General features: G+C 40.7%; 1 protein-coding gene across 3 annotated transcripts in view; it reads left to right on the plus strand.

Annotated features, from left to right (window-relative positions):
- The window catches only part of tbc1d23 (TBC1 domain family, member 23), an 81,530-nt gene that overhangs the window by 16,435 nt on the left and 48,943 nt on the right, over positions 1-16,152 (plus strand). For 2 of the 3 annotated variants that reach the window (XM_072585439.1, XM_072585440.1), the window contains exons 2-5: positions 1,391-1,502; positions 6,620-6,725; positions 12,569-12,773; positions 12,978-13,101. In XM_072585439.1, the coding sequence (XP_072441540.1) occupies positions 1,391-1,502; positions 6,620-6,725; positions 12,569-12,773; positions 12,978-13,101 (547 nt within the window). The remainder of the gene's footprint in view (positions 1-1,390; positions 1,503-6,619; positions 6,726-12,568; positions 12,774-12,977; positions 13,102-16,152) is intronic. The other variant, XM_072585441.1, reaches the window with a different exon arrangement.

Genomic DNA, 16,152 nt, shown 5'->3' on the forward strand with positions numbered 1-16,152 from the left:
CCCAAGCTGCCTTCAATGAAAACAATACTCATAACTTTAACCTTTGCTTCCAGATCCTTAGCCAATGTTAAATCCATGATGACACTCTGTGCTGTTGTGTCATAAACCCAAGTTGTTTTTCTAAATCTCGCTGAATGCCTTCTAAAACTCCTTGTAAACACATGTACGGTTATCAATTCAGCCACAGTTTCTTTGCAAAATATTATTAAATGAGTAATGGTGACATATTACATGGTGAGCTTGTGGTTTTGAACACTCACTCCCCTAAATGCTTTCTGAGCTTAAAAAAACGTTGTGCCAATAAAAGGATTGAAAAACATGATAGGTGAATTGTCTGCCTATGTAAGTTTCAAAATTATGTATTGGCAATTTTTTTTAGATTCTTTTAAATCCTTTTAGGAGATGCAGTGTTAAAGTCATGTGCTTTCACAATGGTTACTTAAGTTTTTGGATATACTTTCTTCTGTCTTGTAAAAGTGTGAGATGCAGCTGGTTTAGGTGTTGTCCCATGTTTTAATGTCTTCTGACAATATACTTAACTGAGTTTGAAAGTATAACAAACCTGATCAAAAAGGGATCAGATGATCATGATAACAGAGTCAACATTGTTTATTTGATCAATGCTGTTTCTGTTGCTCGATACAGAAACAAAACCATCGTAATATACACAGTACGTTTTGAAGGATGCTCAAGAAAATTGGTGTTCAAAAATACTTTGTGGGATAAAATTGTGGTGCTATCACTGAAAATTATGCAGGTTTTCTGTTTTCTATTTGGTAGTTTATTCTAATAAATGTTTGCTTTTTTTTAAAACCTTCAGTACTTTGAAATACATTTGACATTTCTTACATTGACAATAGTTTGGATAAAGTGTATAAGAAATGTTCAGCTCTGTTTAGAGATACCTACTTACTACTTTGTATTCCCATTGTCACAAAAGCAAAATAATATGGATGCTGAAAATTTTAAATAGAAGCAGGAAAAAAAATCTCAAAAGCACTTGACTGGTCAACCCATTTCTGTGTTTAAGAGCATTTGTTGTACAAATGCTACGGCTTCTGCCTGTAGCATTTTTGTTTCTGTTAAAATTACTGAATGTTTGTAGCTTTTTGTTTTTCTGTAGAATGAGTGTGACTACTTTTTGTCACAGTCAGCTTTTATCCCAACAAGTCAGTTACTGGATTTTAAACAGAAGTTTGTTCCAGTATTTAGAGGTCAGTCAGTGATGATATGTTTCAAGTAAAGGTAGGTTAGCCCACTGTCAAGTTTGCTTCTCATTTGACCAAAATGAACTTTCACTCGTAAACATTACTAGTAAACCTCTAATGCTATAGGTAAATATCATCCCACAATCAATGTAGTAACTAGTAAATCTTTAATTTTATTTTAGGGATAAAGACCTAGCTGAAGCATTGGATGAAGGTGGCTATGACCTGGACACACTAAGAAACATAATTCAAGGGCGATGCATACCAACAGACCAAAGGGCCAAAGTTTGGAAGGTAAATGATGAATGGTAAAGATAAACAAAATTGGCTACTTTGAACTATTAATATTTCTAGTGCAGTGTGCCCACAGAAATTGATTAAATTATTCCACTGAGGCAAACCAGAGGTGCACAGTCATTAACTTAACTCACTTACCACTAACTGCAGGTTTAAGTTTTCAGACATTAGAAATGCCATTTTGTATGTATTCATTTATTATCTAGCAAGGAAATTCACTGGATGCTTTGGTTCAAAGTCTCACAAGCCAAAAGATGTTGTGTTTGATTCTCATTCTTTATATGTTGAGCTAATCTGAACAAGGAAAGAAACACGTGCTTCATCTGGCTTCAGTGCTCCCGGGTTAGAGAGAAAGATAACAACTGAAATATACCTGAAAGATTCTCTCCAACGATACGGGCTAAAACACATGAGTACAGGATGTCTGACCTGTATTGTCAGCCAATCCTCTGATCATTGCTTGCAAGGAAAGAAAAAAATGCATGAAAATGTAGCCATGCACTTTCAAACGTTTGGAAAAATGTTTCTCAGTGACACCAGTTCTATGAAGCTTTCTGCTGTTGACATAAGACTTACATGGTCATTAAAACTCCAGTAGCTCAGAGGAATATTGGGCCTCTCCTAACTAGATGCAGTGCTGAATATGGAAGCACACTGGCGTGCGTGGATGTCTGGCAAGATTGTACTCTTCAGACTTTATTGGCTGTGTCAGGTGAACTGAATAGATGGCTGTACCCCACAGGCAATGCTCTGTAGCAAGCTTGAGATCACAAGGCCATCAGGTTGCCCACATCTACAATACAAGTTTCTCTGCAAACAAGACCTGAAGTTGACAGAGATTGGAGTCAGGTTTTGTGAAGTCCTTGCTCAATGTAGGACCAGTGTTCAAAGCCAAAGCATGCCCTTTTTTTATTGTAATGACTAGCATATTCTAGCAAATAAAATGCTCCCACATCCATTTTGATACCAACTGAGAGAAGTTAAGTGGGGGAAGAGGGTAAAGTGGCACCTGGATGATGGAGTCATATCCCTGTTGGAGGTTGGGTGGGTGTCAGTTGCAGAGGTCTGTTTGGGATGGTGTGGGTCACGTGATATCCTTGGGACAGGGTTTTTTTTAAACAGTCTGTTCAGATGTAGAGTCATGGAGATGTACAGCATGGAAAAGACCTTTTTGGTCCAACTCATCTATGCCGACCAGACATCCTAAAATAATCTAGTCCCATTTGTCAACATCTGGTCCATCTCTCTCTAACCCTTGCTATTCATATACCCATCCAAATACCTTTTTAAATGTTGTAATTGTCCCAGCCTCTACCACTTCCGCTGGCAGCACAGTCCATATACGCACCACCAGAGGGAGAGGGCGAAGGCAGGTATGAAACAAAGTTGCCCGTTAGGTCTCTTTTAAATCTTTCCCCTCTCATCTTAATCCAATGCCCTCTAGTTCTGGACTCCCCCACCTGGGTCTGTTTATCCTATCCATGCACCTCATGATTTTAAAAACCTCTCTAAGATCACCCCTCAGCCTCTGTCATTCCAGGGGAAACAGCCCCAGCCTATTCAGCCTCTCCCTTTACCCAAATCCTCCAACCCAGGCAATGTCCTTGTAAATCTTTTCTGAACCCTTTCAAGTTGAACAACATCCTTCCTATAGTACGTACACCAGAATTACACTCAGTATTTTGAAGTAGCCTAATCAGTGTTTAGTACTGACACATGACGTCCCAACTCCTATATTCAATGCACTCACCAAGAAAGGCAAGCATACCAAATGCTGCCTTCACTATTGTATCTATTTGTGGCTCAAGGACCTATGAAACTGCACTCCAAGGTCTCTTTATTCAGCAACACTGCCCAAGACCTTACCATTAAGTGTACAAGTCCTTCCCTGATTTGCCATTCTCCAAAATGCAACAGCTTACATTTATCTAAATTAAACTCAATCTGCTGCTCCTCAGCCCATTGGTCCATTTGATCAAGAGCTCGTACTCTGAGGTAACCTTTTTCACTGTTCACTACACCTCTGATTGACATTTGGGGCAGGTGGACTCTATTGCAGACCTTTCCCAAGCATTTTTAATCCAGCTGTTTGGACATAGAAAGGCACAATGTGAAGGCAGGTAGGACTTGAACCCAGACTCTCTGACCCATAGGAAGACACTACCACTGCACCACAAGAGCACTTAATTGAAAGCCACTTTTGGAAGAATGGAGAGAGGCACCATGAGTTTTGTATTCCTGCTTAACAAGACAGGGACTCCAGGATCAAAACGTGTGCTGCTGATAAAGCACAGCAGGTCAGGCAGCATCCAAGGAGCAGGTCATTCGAAGTCTCAGGCATGAGCCCTTCATCAGAAAGGACTTATGCCCAAAGTGTCAACTGTCCTGTTCCTCAGATGCAGCCTCACCTGCTGTGCTTTTCCGCACCACACTTTATGACTCTGACTCTCCAGCATCTGGAGTCCTCACTTTCACCTAGTACCACTCCAGGGGTCAGTTCTGCAATTGGTGAATTTAAAACAGGTCTCAACTTGGACTTTAACTCCAAATTGGGGATTTTTTTTAAAGGGGTTCCACATTCCGGTAACTGTTGGACATTTCCTGAATAATTACCATCTTAGGACTTCTGAGGGGTCCTGTAAGATACTTTTAAGGGTACGGCCTGGCCTCTGACTATCCAGAGACTATTACAAAATAATTCCATCTCTCCATCTCTCTTGGGATATTAAATGTACATTATTTAATGCTTTGTTTCTTGCTCCGTTGCAAGCGGAGATCTTGATTATGATGAGCCTGTGTGCTGCGAAATTGTGACTTCAGAAGGCATGTGGAGTCTATTTACCAGATTATTACCAAGGATTATAATATGAGAAGATATTACATAACTATGATTGTATTAATTGGTATATAGAAATTTGAAAATTGATTTGACAGGAATATGTAGGACAGGCAGGGGTTTTGTTTTCTGCCCGTGGGCTTGTCCAGGGCAGAGGAGCAATCTTAAAATCTGAGCTGGTCCATTCAGAGAAGGTAATCAATACTTCCTCTTCATGAATGGTCGAAGCTGACACGATGTTCCACAAAGCAATAGATGCTAGCTCAATTAGTAAATGTCAATCTTACTTTCATATATATTTTGCTTGCCAAAAATATTAAGTGATATCGATTTCAGCTCAATGTTTGAATTTAGGATGCAGACCATCCATGATCTATAAAGCAGGTTTGAGAGAGGAAATGGATTTCTCCTGTTCCCACACCATGAAACTGTACCCCAGTAAAAGATTATAACTTTAGAAGATGTTTCTGCAAAGTAAACTGAAATACACAGCTTGTTTCATTATGCATTAATTTGGGTTCTGTTTCCTCCTATTTCTATTAAATTGAAATGTCATTTATTTGAGAGAGGCATACTAAGTGTTTAATGGGAAGTCTGCTTCTGCAGGGTCGTCTGATTCTATTAGGCATGCCTTGCCTTAGCAAAGCACTCAGCTACGACTTAAATGTCATGGATTCCAGTCCTAACATTCAGTTTTGAATGAATAATCAAAGCTATCATTAGCTAGACTATCTTGTTAGAAACCAAAAATTTTTGTTTTAAATTGAATGAAGTTTGAGATTCCACAAACTTAGAGAATAAAGCTGCAAGATTTTGTAGTTTTGAACAAAGGACATAAACTTTATTGTCCAGAGTTTGAAAAATAATCTACTGGATGTATGTGCAATTTATATTCAAACATTTAAAATTAAATCCCACAGGTCATATTAAATAGCTGATGCAGTCAAGTCAGATCCATTTCAGCCAAACCTTATTAAAGTTTTAATAGCAAAAAGATGCTGGAAATCTGAGACAGGATCTCGCCAGGTTGAGCAGCATCTGTGGAGAGAGAGAGAGCGACAGAGTTAACATTTCAAGTCCAGTAGATTCTCTTCACAACAGTACTGAAGAAGACCAGACTTAGTGTTAACTCATTTCTCTATCCACTCAGCAGGTCTTGCAGCATCTGTGGATAGAGAAATGAGTTAACACTGAGTCCAATTGTCTTCAATGCTGTTCTGAGAGAATCTACTGGACTTGAAATGTTAACTGTTCTCTGTCCACAGATGCTGCAAAATGGCTGAGATTTTCCAGGATTCTGTTTTTTCATCAAGCTTGCCTCTTTCTCAAGAGATACCAAGCCTTCACACTTAAAGATTTAATGTCAGAATGTTGTCAAACATCTCCAACTCAGACTGCCTCAAAGACTGCTCATGTTTTGATCATTGAATCCCCTCTACCAATTTTTGCAGAATTCATGAGCACCTACTTAACTACACATTCTCAGCTTCTTGACAGATTACAAATTTCGATGAACTGGTTCTGGATTTTTCAACTGCACCAAGCAAACACTGTCTTCAGCTTCAACTCTCTTTCTTTCCTCCTTTTTTTTTCCCCTTTCCATTCAACTGTGTATTGTTTTCTCTAACTGTCATTTAACAGTCTAACTGATTTGATGAGCTGCGGAATTTCCCTAGCCCCAAAAGTGTGGAACTGCCAAACAACTTGCCCATGCACTTTGCTGAGGTCCAACTTCAGTGCATCTGCCAGCAGCATCACTTCAGCTTCATAGTGTCTTTCCCCTGCTCAATAACTGGATAGACAACTGATTCTTGAACCAATTTGAGTTACCTATTAAAACAATTGTAACATTTTTTCTGCTCATGCTTCTAGGTAGCATCAAATGTAATCCATGATAGACTATCTTTAGCCTTAACTGTTATGATTTTCACAGGCGCTGGATTTCACAGCAGACTTGTCTACAGAAAATTGATTTTATTTCACAGTATAGAGGGATTGCCCTATTGTAAACATAGCTTGCTCAGAAAATGTAAAAGATCCAATGGAATTGTTCAGAGAAGAGCCATGGAAATTTTCTCTGCATTCTAGATGATATTTGTGTCTCAACAACACTACAAATATCAGATTACAGGTCATTTCTCTCATTCATTATAGGTTTTGCCATATTATCAATTATCTGCCAAGTTTGTCTACAAAAAGCATTTAAATGTGAAACATATTATATCCATTGAATTTCTTTCCTTTGATCTTTTACATTTTAACCCATTGTACATTTCAGATTTCACTAAATGTAGCAGGGAAAGTGGGCAGCTTAGGATCATGGGATGGATCTCTAGATCTACCTGAACAGACATTAATACAGGACGACTGCCAAAAACTCATTGGTGAGTGAATTAAGTAACTTATGTAAATCAGGGTGTTTGTGACTCCAGATTTTAAATTACTGATGGGATATGGTCATCACTAGCTAGCCGCTATTAATTAGCCATCCTTAATTGTCCTATAGAAGGTGATAGTGAGGAATCAGTCTAGTCCTTGGGGTGTAGGAACGTCCACAATGCTGTGAGGGAGGAACTTGCAGGATTTTCACCTAGCATTAGTGAAGGCACACGGAGATAGTTTGAAGTCAAGATAGTGTGTATCTTGGAAGGGAACTTTAAAGTACTGGTCACACAGTTATGCAGCATAGAAACAGGCCCTTTGACCCATCATGTCTGTGTCAACCAACAAACACCAAACTATACTAATCCTATTTGTCTGCACTTGGTCCAAAGCCGACTATGTTCAGATGCATGTTAAATACTGTGAAGGAACCTGCCTGCATCACCCTCTCAGGCAATGTGTTGCATGTTTCTACCAATTTGTGGGTGATAAACAGTCTTCCTCCAGTCCCATCTAAATCATTTCTCATCACCTTAAACTTATGCCATTTGGTCTTTAGCACATTTGCCGTGGGGAAATGATTCTCGCTATCCACTCTGCATATGCCCCTCATAATTTTGTTTATCTCCATCAGATTGACTCCTCAGTCTCTTCTCCTCCAGGGAAAACAAACCAAGTCTATCCAGTCTCTCCTCATAACTGGCAACATCCCGGTGAATCTCCTCTGCATCCACTCCAGTGCAATCACATCCTTCCAATAGTGCAGCAATCAGGACCATGTACTGTATTCCATCTGTAGCCTAACCAAAGTTTTGTAAAGTTGTGACAAGACTTCCTTGCTTCTTTCTTCTACATACCAGCTAATGAAAGCAGTTATCCTGTATGCCTCCACATCCCTGCCTACCTGTGCTGACACCTTCAGGGGTTTAGGGGCTTGTACATCAACATCCCCAAGATCCTCAGTACTCCCCAGGGAGCTACAAATTCCTTGTATCCTTCCCTTATTCGACCTCAAAAAATGTATCTTGTCACACTTATCAGGAATACGCTCCATCTGCCATCCAAATTAAATCGTATCAAATAGTAAGGGTGTCAGCACTGATCCCTGTGGCACAGCACTGGTCACAGGCTTCCAATCACAACAACAGCCCTTCAGCCTCCTAATTGCAAGCCAATTTTGGATCCAATGTCAAATTGCCTTGAATTCCATGGCATCTTGTTTTTTGGACCAGCCTTCCATGTGGTACCTTGCCAAAGGCCTTAGTGAAATTCATGTCAACTGCACTACCACATAAATATATTTAGTCACCTTTTCAAAAGCTCTCAGTTGAATTAGTCAGAAGGATTTCCCTCCAACAAATCTCTGCTGACTATCTCTGATCAATCCCTGCCTTTCCACGTGTTAGTGTATCTTATCCTTCAGAACTTTTTCCAATAATTTTCTCATTACTGACGTCAAAATAACTGGTCTGTAATTATCTGGGATATCCCTGCTGCACTTCTTGAACAAAGAAAGCACATAAACTATCACTTGGCACCTCACATGTGGCTAGCGATGTGTTATATGTCTTCACCAGAGCCCCAGCAATCTCCTACCTTGACTCGCATAGCAGCCTGGGATGCATCTCATCAGGCCCAGGGGAATAATGCACATTTATGCCTGCTAAAACATTTAATACCTCCTCCCTATTAATCTTAACACAAATGTAGTATTGATCTAATCTCTAGAGCTCCATTCCAACTAAAATCTCCAGATGTAACGTCTGTCATCGTTGTTAGTACAGATGGGAAATGTTCATTTCTTCATCTAATGTCACTGGCTCTGTGCAGATTGCCCATTTGAATTGAGTGGAATTGTCACATGGACCCAAGTATAGGGATACAGGTGTACAGTGAAAAGTTTACGACGTTGCCATTCAAAGTGCAATCTTAGGTACATAGATAATAAATCTTAAATAAAAAGTAGAAAACTTAAGAACGAAGTTAAAAGTTCAACATTTAATTCTTTTCCATGTAAAGTAATAAATAAGAAATAAAATTAAAGTTTCAAATTACACTCTTCTAACTTTGGGCCCTGCTGTAGCATCACATGTGGCTTTCCCCACAAGGGCTCGATCTCTTCCCCGTGCTGAGCTTCGTCTCTTGATGCCTGTGCATCTGCGCTGCTGTCTCACCGCTGTCCACCATCTGGGCTTGCCACCTGCCTCGCTACAGGCCACTATGGTCCCACTCTGGGCCCCCAGCCTCTTCTACGATGCAGCTGACCACCAGAGTTCTGCTTGGACACACTAACTGCCTTATGAGTGACTGGCAAAGTCCCTGGTCTGGGCCCCCAGCTGCTGCCGCTGCCTCTGCCTCCGTGACTGAGTTTCCTCCTCTCTAATAGGCCCTATTCTTTCCCTGGTCTTACTATTGTATTTAATGTACTTATAAAATACTTTGGTGTTTTCTTTAATCCTATCTGTCAAAGATATTTCATGGCCCCTCTTTGCCCTCTTAATTTCTTTTTTAAACATCACCTCACACACAGCACCTGGAGAACTTCCCTGTTTGTAATGGAAACTCACAATAACCCTTGACATTCAGGGTTCTGTGGACCTGCTGCCCTTGCCTGTCATCCTTCATTTGTCGAGGAACATACTGGCCCAGAACATACACTATACTTTTAAAAGACTCCCACTTTCTGAATGCAGACTCACCTACACATAGCTGCTCCCAGTATGACTGTCAATTTGTCTCTTGATATTGAAATTGGCCTTTCCCCTGTTTAGACTGTTGGCTTCTGCACTATACTTATGGGTGTTATTGTCACTCTCCCCAAGATGCCCATTGATAGTTTAGCCACTTGACCAGTTTCATTCTCTAGATTAGGCCTGACACTAACCCCCGTCCAGAAAGGCTGACTACATACTGGCATAAAAAGCTCTCCTGTTCGCACTTCAAAATTCTACCCTGTCTAATCATTTTTATACTGATGCAATTCCAGTTAATGTTAACAAAGTTGAAATCCCCGACAACTATATCGCTATTGTCTCACACTCGATCTTTCTCTGACTGTTGGAAGGCCTGTTGTATAATCCTAGCAAAGTGATCGTCCTTTTTTTAATTTCCAAGTTTGAGCCAGATGGCCTCGTGAAGAGTCTTCTGAGCCATTCTCCCTCATTATTGTTGTAATGGTCTCCTTTATCAATAATGCAATGCCCCCACCCCTCTCTCATTCTACCCAGCTCTCTCAATTCCTATTGGTAGACCTCATTTCTTTTGATCTATGTCATTGGTACTAACATCCTAAAACTGTTGGCTGTTGACCCTGCAGCCATTCTGTTACCCAGCCACGAGCAAGTCAATATATCATTTGAGAGTCTCATTTGCAACCACACTGCCTGACAGTTCCCCTATTAATCAAATTCCCTATCACTAAACCCCTCCCAGTTTTTCTTTCTTTCCCTTGCTGTGCAGCAGAGTCAACCATTGTGCCACAAACTTGGGTCTTGCTGCTTTCCCCGAGAGGCTACCCCCCACAACAGTATCCAACATGATTTAATAATTTGAGAGGGGTATAGTGTCCATACCTACTAGGCTTCCTAGTGCTAATATAATGCTTTTCTGTCTGTAGAGCCAAGGGGAGAATGGGAATGCTGTTGAAGGGCATTAGTTAGATCTTAGCTTGTTTGAGATGGCCATTATCTAGCATTTGTGTGCAATCCCATAGTTGTTGGCAAGCAGAAGCTCTTGTCATCAATAATTGGTCACTAGTTTATAGACCAGTCAGCTGCTGTATTCCTGATGAAGGGCTTTTGCCCGAAACGTCGATTTTTCCTGCTATTTGGATGCTGTCTGAACTGCTGTGCTTTTCCAGCACCACTCTAATCCAGCTATTTATCAGCCAAAGCTCCATTGTACACTCGCTTGGCTCCAGCTCATCTGCATACTCCACCTCCAATGCTGCTTGTACAATCAGTTATGTAAACTGTAGATTAGATTACTTAGTGTGGAAACAGGCCCTTCGGCCCAACAAGTCCACACCAACCCGCCAAAGCGCACCCACCCATCTCCATTCCCCTACATTTACCCCTTCATCTAAGACTACAGGCAATTTAGCGTGGCCAATTCACCTAACCTGCACATTTTTGGACTGTGGGTGGAAACTGGAGCACCCGGAGGAAACCCACGCAGACATGGGGAGAATGTGCAAACTCCACACAGTCAGTCGCCTGAGGCGGGAATTGAACCCGGGTGTCTGGCGCTGTGAGGCAGCAGTGCTAACCACTGTGTCGTGTACTTGCAATGAATATTGGATTACTTTTAAAATCTGCAACAATCCTCCAAACATCTTTGGTTTTTAAAACCATTCTCTTTCCACTTCAGTTGACAATCAAAAATACAAACAATAAAAATGATACAATATGAATTATGATTGAGAGGTCCTCAGTGCAGACCATCAACCACATTGAAAAGAGTGAAAGTAAAAACTAGATAAAATTGAGAAATTATGGCTGGCTGTGTCAGTTTTGGCTTTAAAATTCTGAAAGTTGAGGGAGAAATAGAATTTTGCAGCACATGAGGCCATAATGGCCAGTTGCATGTACAGTTTCTCTGGACAAAAAGTCCTATCCACTTAGTCCCATTCACTCCTTCCTCCCATCCTTTTCATTTTTTTTTTCATATACTTGTCTACTTCTGTTGGTACCTATTCTGCATTCGTTATTTTCTGGTACAGTCTTTCATGCCCTGATTTCTCTGACTATGTTCAAATCGGTAGCAGCCTTGCATCTCATGAGGTATTGTTTTGTCATGTGGTCAATTCTGTGTTGCATTTACCTAGTATTACTCTGTGCCATTGTGGCATGGCAATCTCTCGCACAATTGCTGCAGAAAAGATGATCAAGTGATATAAATTTTGTTAAATTCTGGTGGTTTAATTTACGTAGAGATAGGATGAGATTATTGCTTTAAGAGGTGTATTTTGTTTGTTCTTTTTGGAGAGGTTTTAAGACCGAGGTGACAAGTTATCAATTAAAAGCTCAAAAAGTAAAAAGCTTTTGAAGCCTCGGGTTCATTTTTTGTTTTAAAAATAGGAACAATAGAAGCAATCTATTGTGGGGTGGATCAACCGTAGAACTAGGATTTTTCGTTTTAGTTTTCAGCAGCAGCTGCTGGCCTCTTGAAGCTGGATGTGGAAGCTGTTTTTCGTCTCGGTTACAGCTAGAAGCAGGGGTTCGATTCCTGCTGGTAGACTTGTGAAACCATCTGTTTTACAGAATTTGCCTTTGGCAGGGATGTGTTTGAGATGTTACTATATTAGAACAGTTACTGTCTAGGTAAATAGTCTATTACTCTAAGTTTTCCAATAGAGTTAAGTTATTACAATTTCTTCTTTGTTGTATTTTAATAATAGCGTATGAATAAAATGTGTTTTGCTTCAAATCTAATAGTTTGACCAATTCGATTGCATCCTGAATGCAGCAGCTGGCATTTGCCTTTGAAATAAGAGAAAGTTAGGGTCTAGGCTGTCTTAATATATTTTGCTGGGGTTTGGTCTGGTCCGTCACAAAGGTATGTATTGTTGAAAAAAGGTATGCAAGCTGGCATTTTAGGTAACTCTAGCTTTGGTCACTATAGCCAATAATCAAAGGAATAATCCTGCCTCTCATTTCACATATCCTGGTAGCCCCATTACTTCTATCTTCCTATGTAGAAATGTGTGCTAAGTGCGTTTTTTGGTTTACAAGGACTAGACCTTTTTCTTTCCTTTCCATAAAGCTTCAAAGGCTTAGCATAATGCAGCTCTAAAATTATGTCCCATAATTTTGACTGTTAATATTTTGTTTTTTCTAACCTATAGACTATCTTGCAGTACCAGAAGAGGAAAAGGCACAATTACTTTCAGATATTGAGTCTGTGATCACATTCTACTGCAAATCCCGAAATATCACGTATATGCAGAGTCTTGGCTGGACTGACTTACTTAAACCTCTTATTCCACTCCAGTTACCACGAAATGATTTGTATAACTGTTTTTATGCCATCATGAATAAATATATACCTCGGTAAGAACATACATATCAGCTGAACCAGTTTTGTATAGCATGTGGTCAACATGTCTCCATTTTTGACTTTGCAGTGCCAATTAATTGATTGGTGCTAGTTGATTACTTTCATTGTGATAGTATTAAATGAAATGCCTGCTGACATAGATAATTGCATGCCAAGTTGAAGTTTTGTTTTCAACATTGGAATATTTTTTTAAACAGAGATTGTATCCCCAAAGGTCGACCATTCCACCTCTTCAGGCTTCTTCTGCAATATCATGAACCAGAGCTTTGCTCTTTTCTTGACACAAAGAAAATTACTCCAGACTCCTATGCAATCAACTGGGTAAATATATCTGTTTTTGAAAGAAAAATGCATTTTTCAACATGCCAGCCACTACGTAGCATAAAACCCCTTTTTGAACGGTTTGTCAAAATCTTCTACGTGTGGATACAATAATGATGCACAGAAGTATATTTTTCATAAAATTCAGTTCAGTTAGTTGTAGGCCCATTTTCCAACCCAGCTGGCAATTTAGACTAGTCTTTTAAGTTTTGGATGTACAGTTTTACAGTTAACTGATATGTTTAAAAAATATGTATTTTCATTATTTAATAGAACCTGACAAGTATTAGTCTTAAGTTCATTATGCAGACCTTTATATATCCTTTGCCAAAGTGGGGAAAATTGTTTTGATTATTTTGCTTTTAATTAATATTTTCTTGTTTTATATCCACCTAAATAAATTTCTGTACTGGACCATATCCTTGGCTTTTCTCAAACTAGTGGCTGCTGGTATAAATTCTAACATCACAGGCTACCAGTAAATTATTTGAGAATTCAAGTTATCTTTCACGTTTCTACCCATCAAAACATTTCATTGTGCTACAATCATCTGACCACTCCAGCATGACATAGGATAGTGTAATCAGCCAATTGGTAGTACAGAACCTGAGTATCGCTGAAAAATGGTACCATTTTCCAAAGCTTTTTTGTCTTTCACTCATCAGGGCAATTTTCAAGAAATACCAAACTGAGGGGAAAAGAGAGTGTGTACTGTATGAGAGGTGTGTGCTGATTGGTTATCAAGTTGGCTCTTATTAGTAGACGCATTGTCATGAGAATGTGCCAGTTAGTGATTGCATAGTGCCTCAGTGATTAGCACTGCTATGGGACCAGGTGATTACTCCTTTGGGTGATTATGTGGAGTTTGCATATTTGGCCTGTGTCTGCATGGGTTTCCTCCCACAGTCCAAAAATGAGCCCGTTAGGTGGATTGGCCATGCTAAATTGCCAATAGCATGCCGGGATGTGTAGTTTAGATGGATTAGTCAACCGAAATGCAGGATTTCAGGGTGGGATGCTCGTTGAAGAGTCTGTGGATGAGCTGAATGGCCTGCTTCCATACTGTAGGGATTCTATGACTGTGTTCTAGAGTCGTAAAGATGTACAGCATGGAAACAGACCCTTCGATCCAACTCGTTCATGCTGACCAGATATCCTAACCGAATCTAGTCGCATTTGCCAGCACTTGGCCCATATCCCTCTAAACCCCTCCTATTCATATACCCGTCCAGATGCCTTTTTAAATGTTGTAACTGTACCAGCCTCCACCACGTCCTCTGACAGCTCATTACATCCCCCAACACACTGTGTGGAAAAAGTTGCCCCTTAGGTACCCTTTTATGTCTTTCCCCTCTCGATCTAAACCTATGCCCTGTAAAAGACTTTGTCGATTTATCCAATCCATACCCCTCATGATTTTATAAACCTCTATCAGGTCACCCCTCAGCCTCTGACACTCCAGGGAAAACAGCCTCTCCCTATAGCTCAAATCCTCCAACCCTGGCAACATCATTGTACATCTTTTCTGAACCCTTTCAAGTTTCACAACACCCTCCTGAAAGGAAGGAGACCAGAATTGCACGCAATATTCCAAAAGTGGCCTAACCAATGTCCTGTACAGCAGCAACATGACTTCCAACTCCTATACTCCATGCTCTGACCAATTAAGGAAAGTGTATTAAACATAATCTTCACTATCCTATATACCTGCCACTCTACTTTCAAGGAACTATGAACCTGCACGCCAAAGTTTCTTTGTTCAGCAATACTCCCTTGCACCTTACCATTAAGTGTATGAGTCCTGCTCTAATTTGCTTTTCCAAAATGCAGCACCTCAATTTACCTAAATTAAACTCCATCTGCTACTCCTCAACCCATTGGCCCATCTGATAAAGATCCCTTTGTACTCTGAGGTAACCTTCATCACTGTCCATTACACCTCTAATTTTGGTGTCTTTGCAAAGCTTTGCTTATCTTTTGAACTTGACATATTGACTCTATGAAGGCATTACCCTGACAGCTGAACCAAAGAATGGCTGTCGCCTTTTTTTTTTGATGAGTTAAAACAGATGCAGTTTATATGCATGTTCTTTCTGTTTACAAAGTATATGGCCCTGTGTATTAATATATATAACTTCCAGTACACACACTGCCACACTGAGCCTGAGTTATGATCCGAATTTGATTGTCATTGTTTTTACCTTTTTGAAGAATTACAATGACTGCAGATGCTGGAAACCAGATTCTGGATTAGTGGTGCTGGAAGAGCACAGCAGTTCAGGCAGCATCCAAGGAGCAGTGAAATTGATGTTTTGGGCAAAAGCCCTTCATCAGGAATAAAGGCAGAGAGTCTGAAGCATAGTGGGGGTGGGGAGAAAGTAGCATAGAGGGCAATAGGTGAGTGGGGGAGGGGATGAAGATGATAGGTTTGGGAGGAGAGGGTAGAGTGGATAGGTGGAAAAGGAGATAGGCAGGTAGGACAAGTCATGGGGACAGTGCTGAGCTAGAAGTTTGGAACTAGGGTGAGGTGGGGGAAGGGGAAATGAGGAAACTGTTGAAGTCCACACTAATACCCTGGGGTTGAAGTGTTCTGAGGCAGATGATGAGGCATTCTTCCTCCAGGCGTTGAGTGGTGAGGGAGTGGCGGTGAAGGAGGCCCAGGACCTCCATGTCCTCAGCAGAGTAGGAGGGGGAGTTGAAATGTTGGGCCACGGGGCGGTGTGGTTGTTTGGTGCAGGTGTCCTGGAGATGTTCCCTAAAGTGCTCTGCTAGGAGGCGCCTTGTCTCCCCAATCTAGAGGAGACCGCATCGGGAGCAACGGATACAATAAATGATATTAGTGGATGTGCAGGTAAAACTTTGGATGTGGAAGGCTCCTTTAGGGCCTTGGATAGAGGTAAGGGAGGAGGTGTGGGCACAGGTTTTACAGTTCCTGTGGTGGCAGAGGAAGGTGCCAGGATGGGAGGGTGGGTTGTAGGGGGGGTGTGGACCTGACCAGGTAGTCACGGAGGGAACGGTCTTTGCGGAAGGCGGAAAGGGGTGGGGAGGGAA

The sequence above is a fragment of the Chiloscyllium punctatum genome, chromosome 15 (genome assembly GCF_047496795.1).
Source record: "Chiloscyllium punctatum isolate Juve2018m chromosome 15, sChiPun1.3, whole genome shotgun sequence".
NCBI classification, from domain to species: domain Eukaryota; kingdom Metazoa; phylum Chordata; class Chondrichthyes; order Orectolobiformes; family Hemiscylliidae; genus Chiloscyllium; species Chiloscyllium punctatum.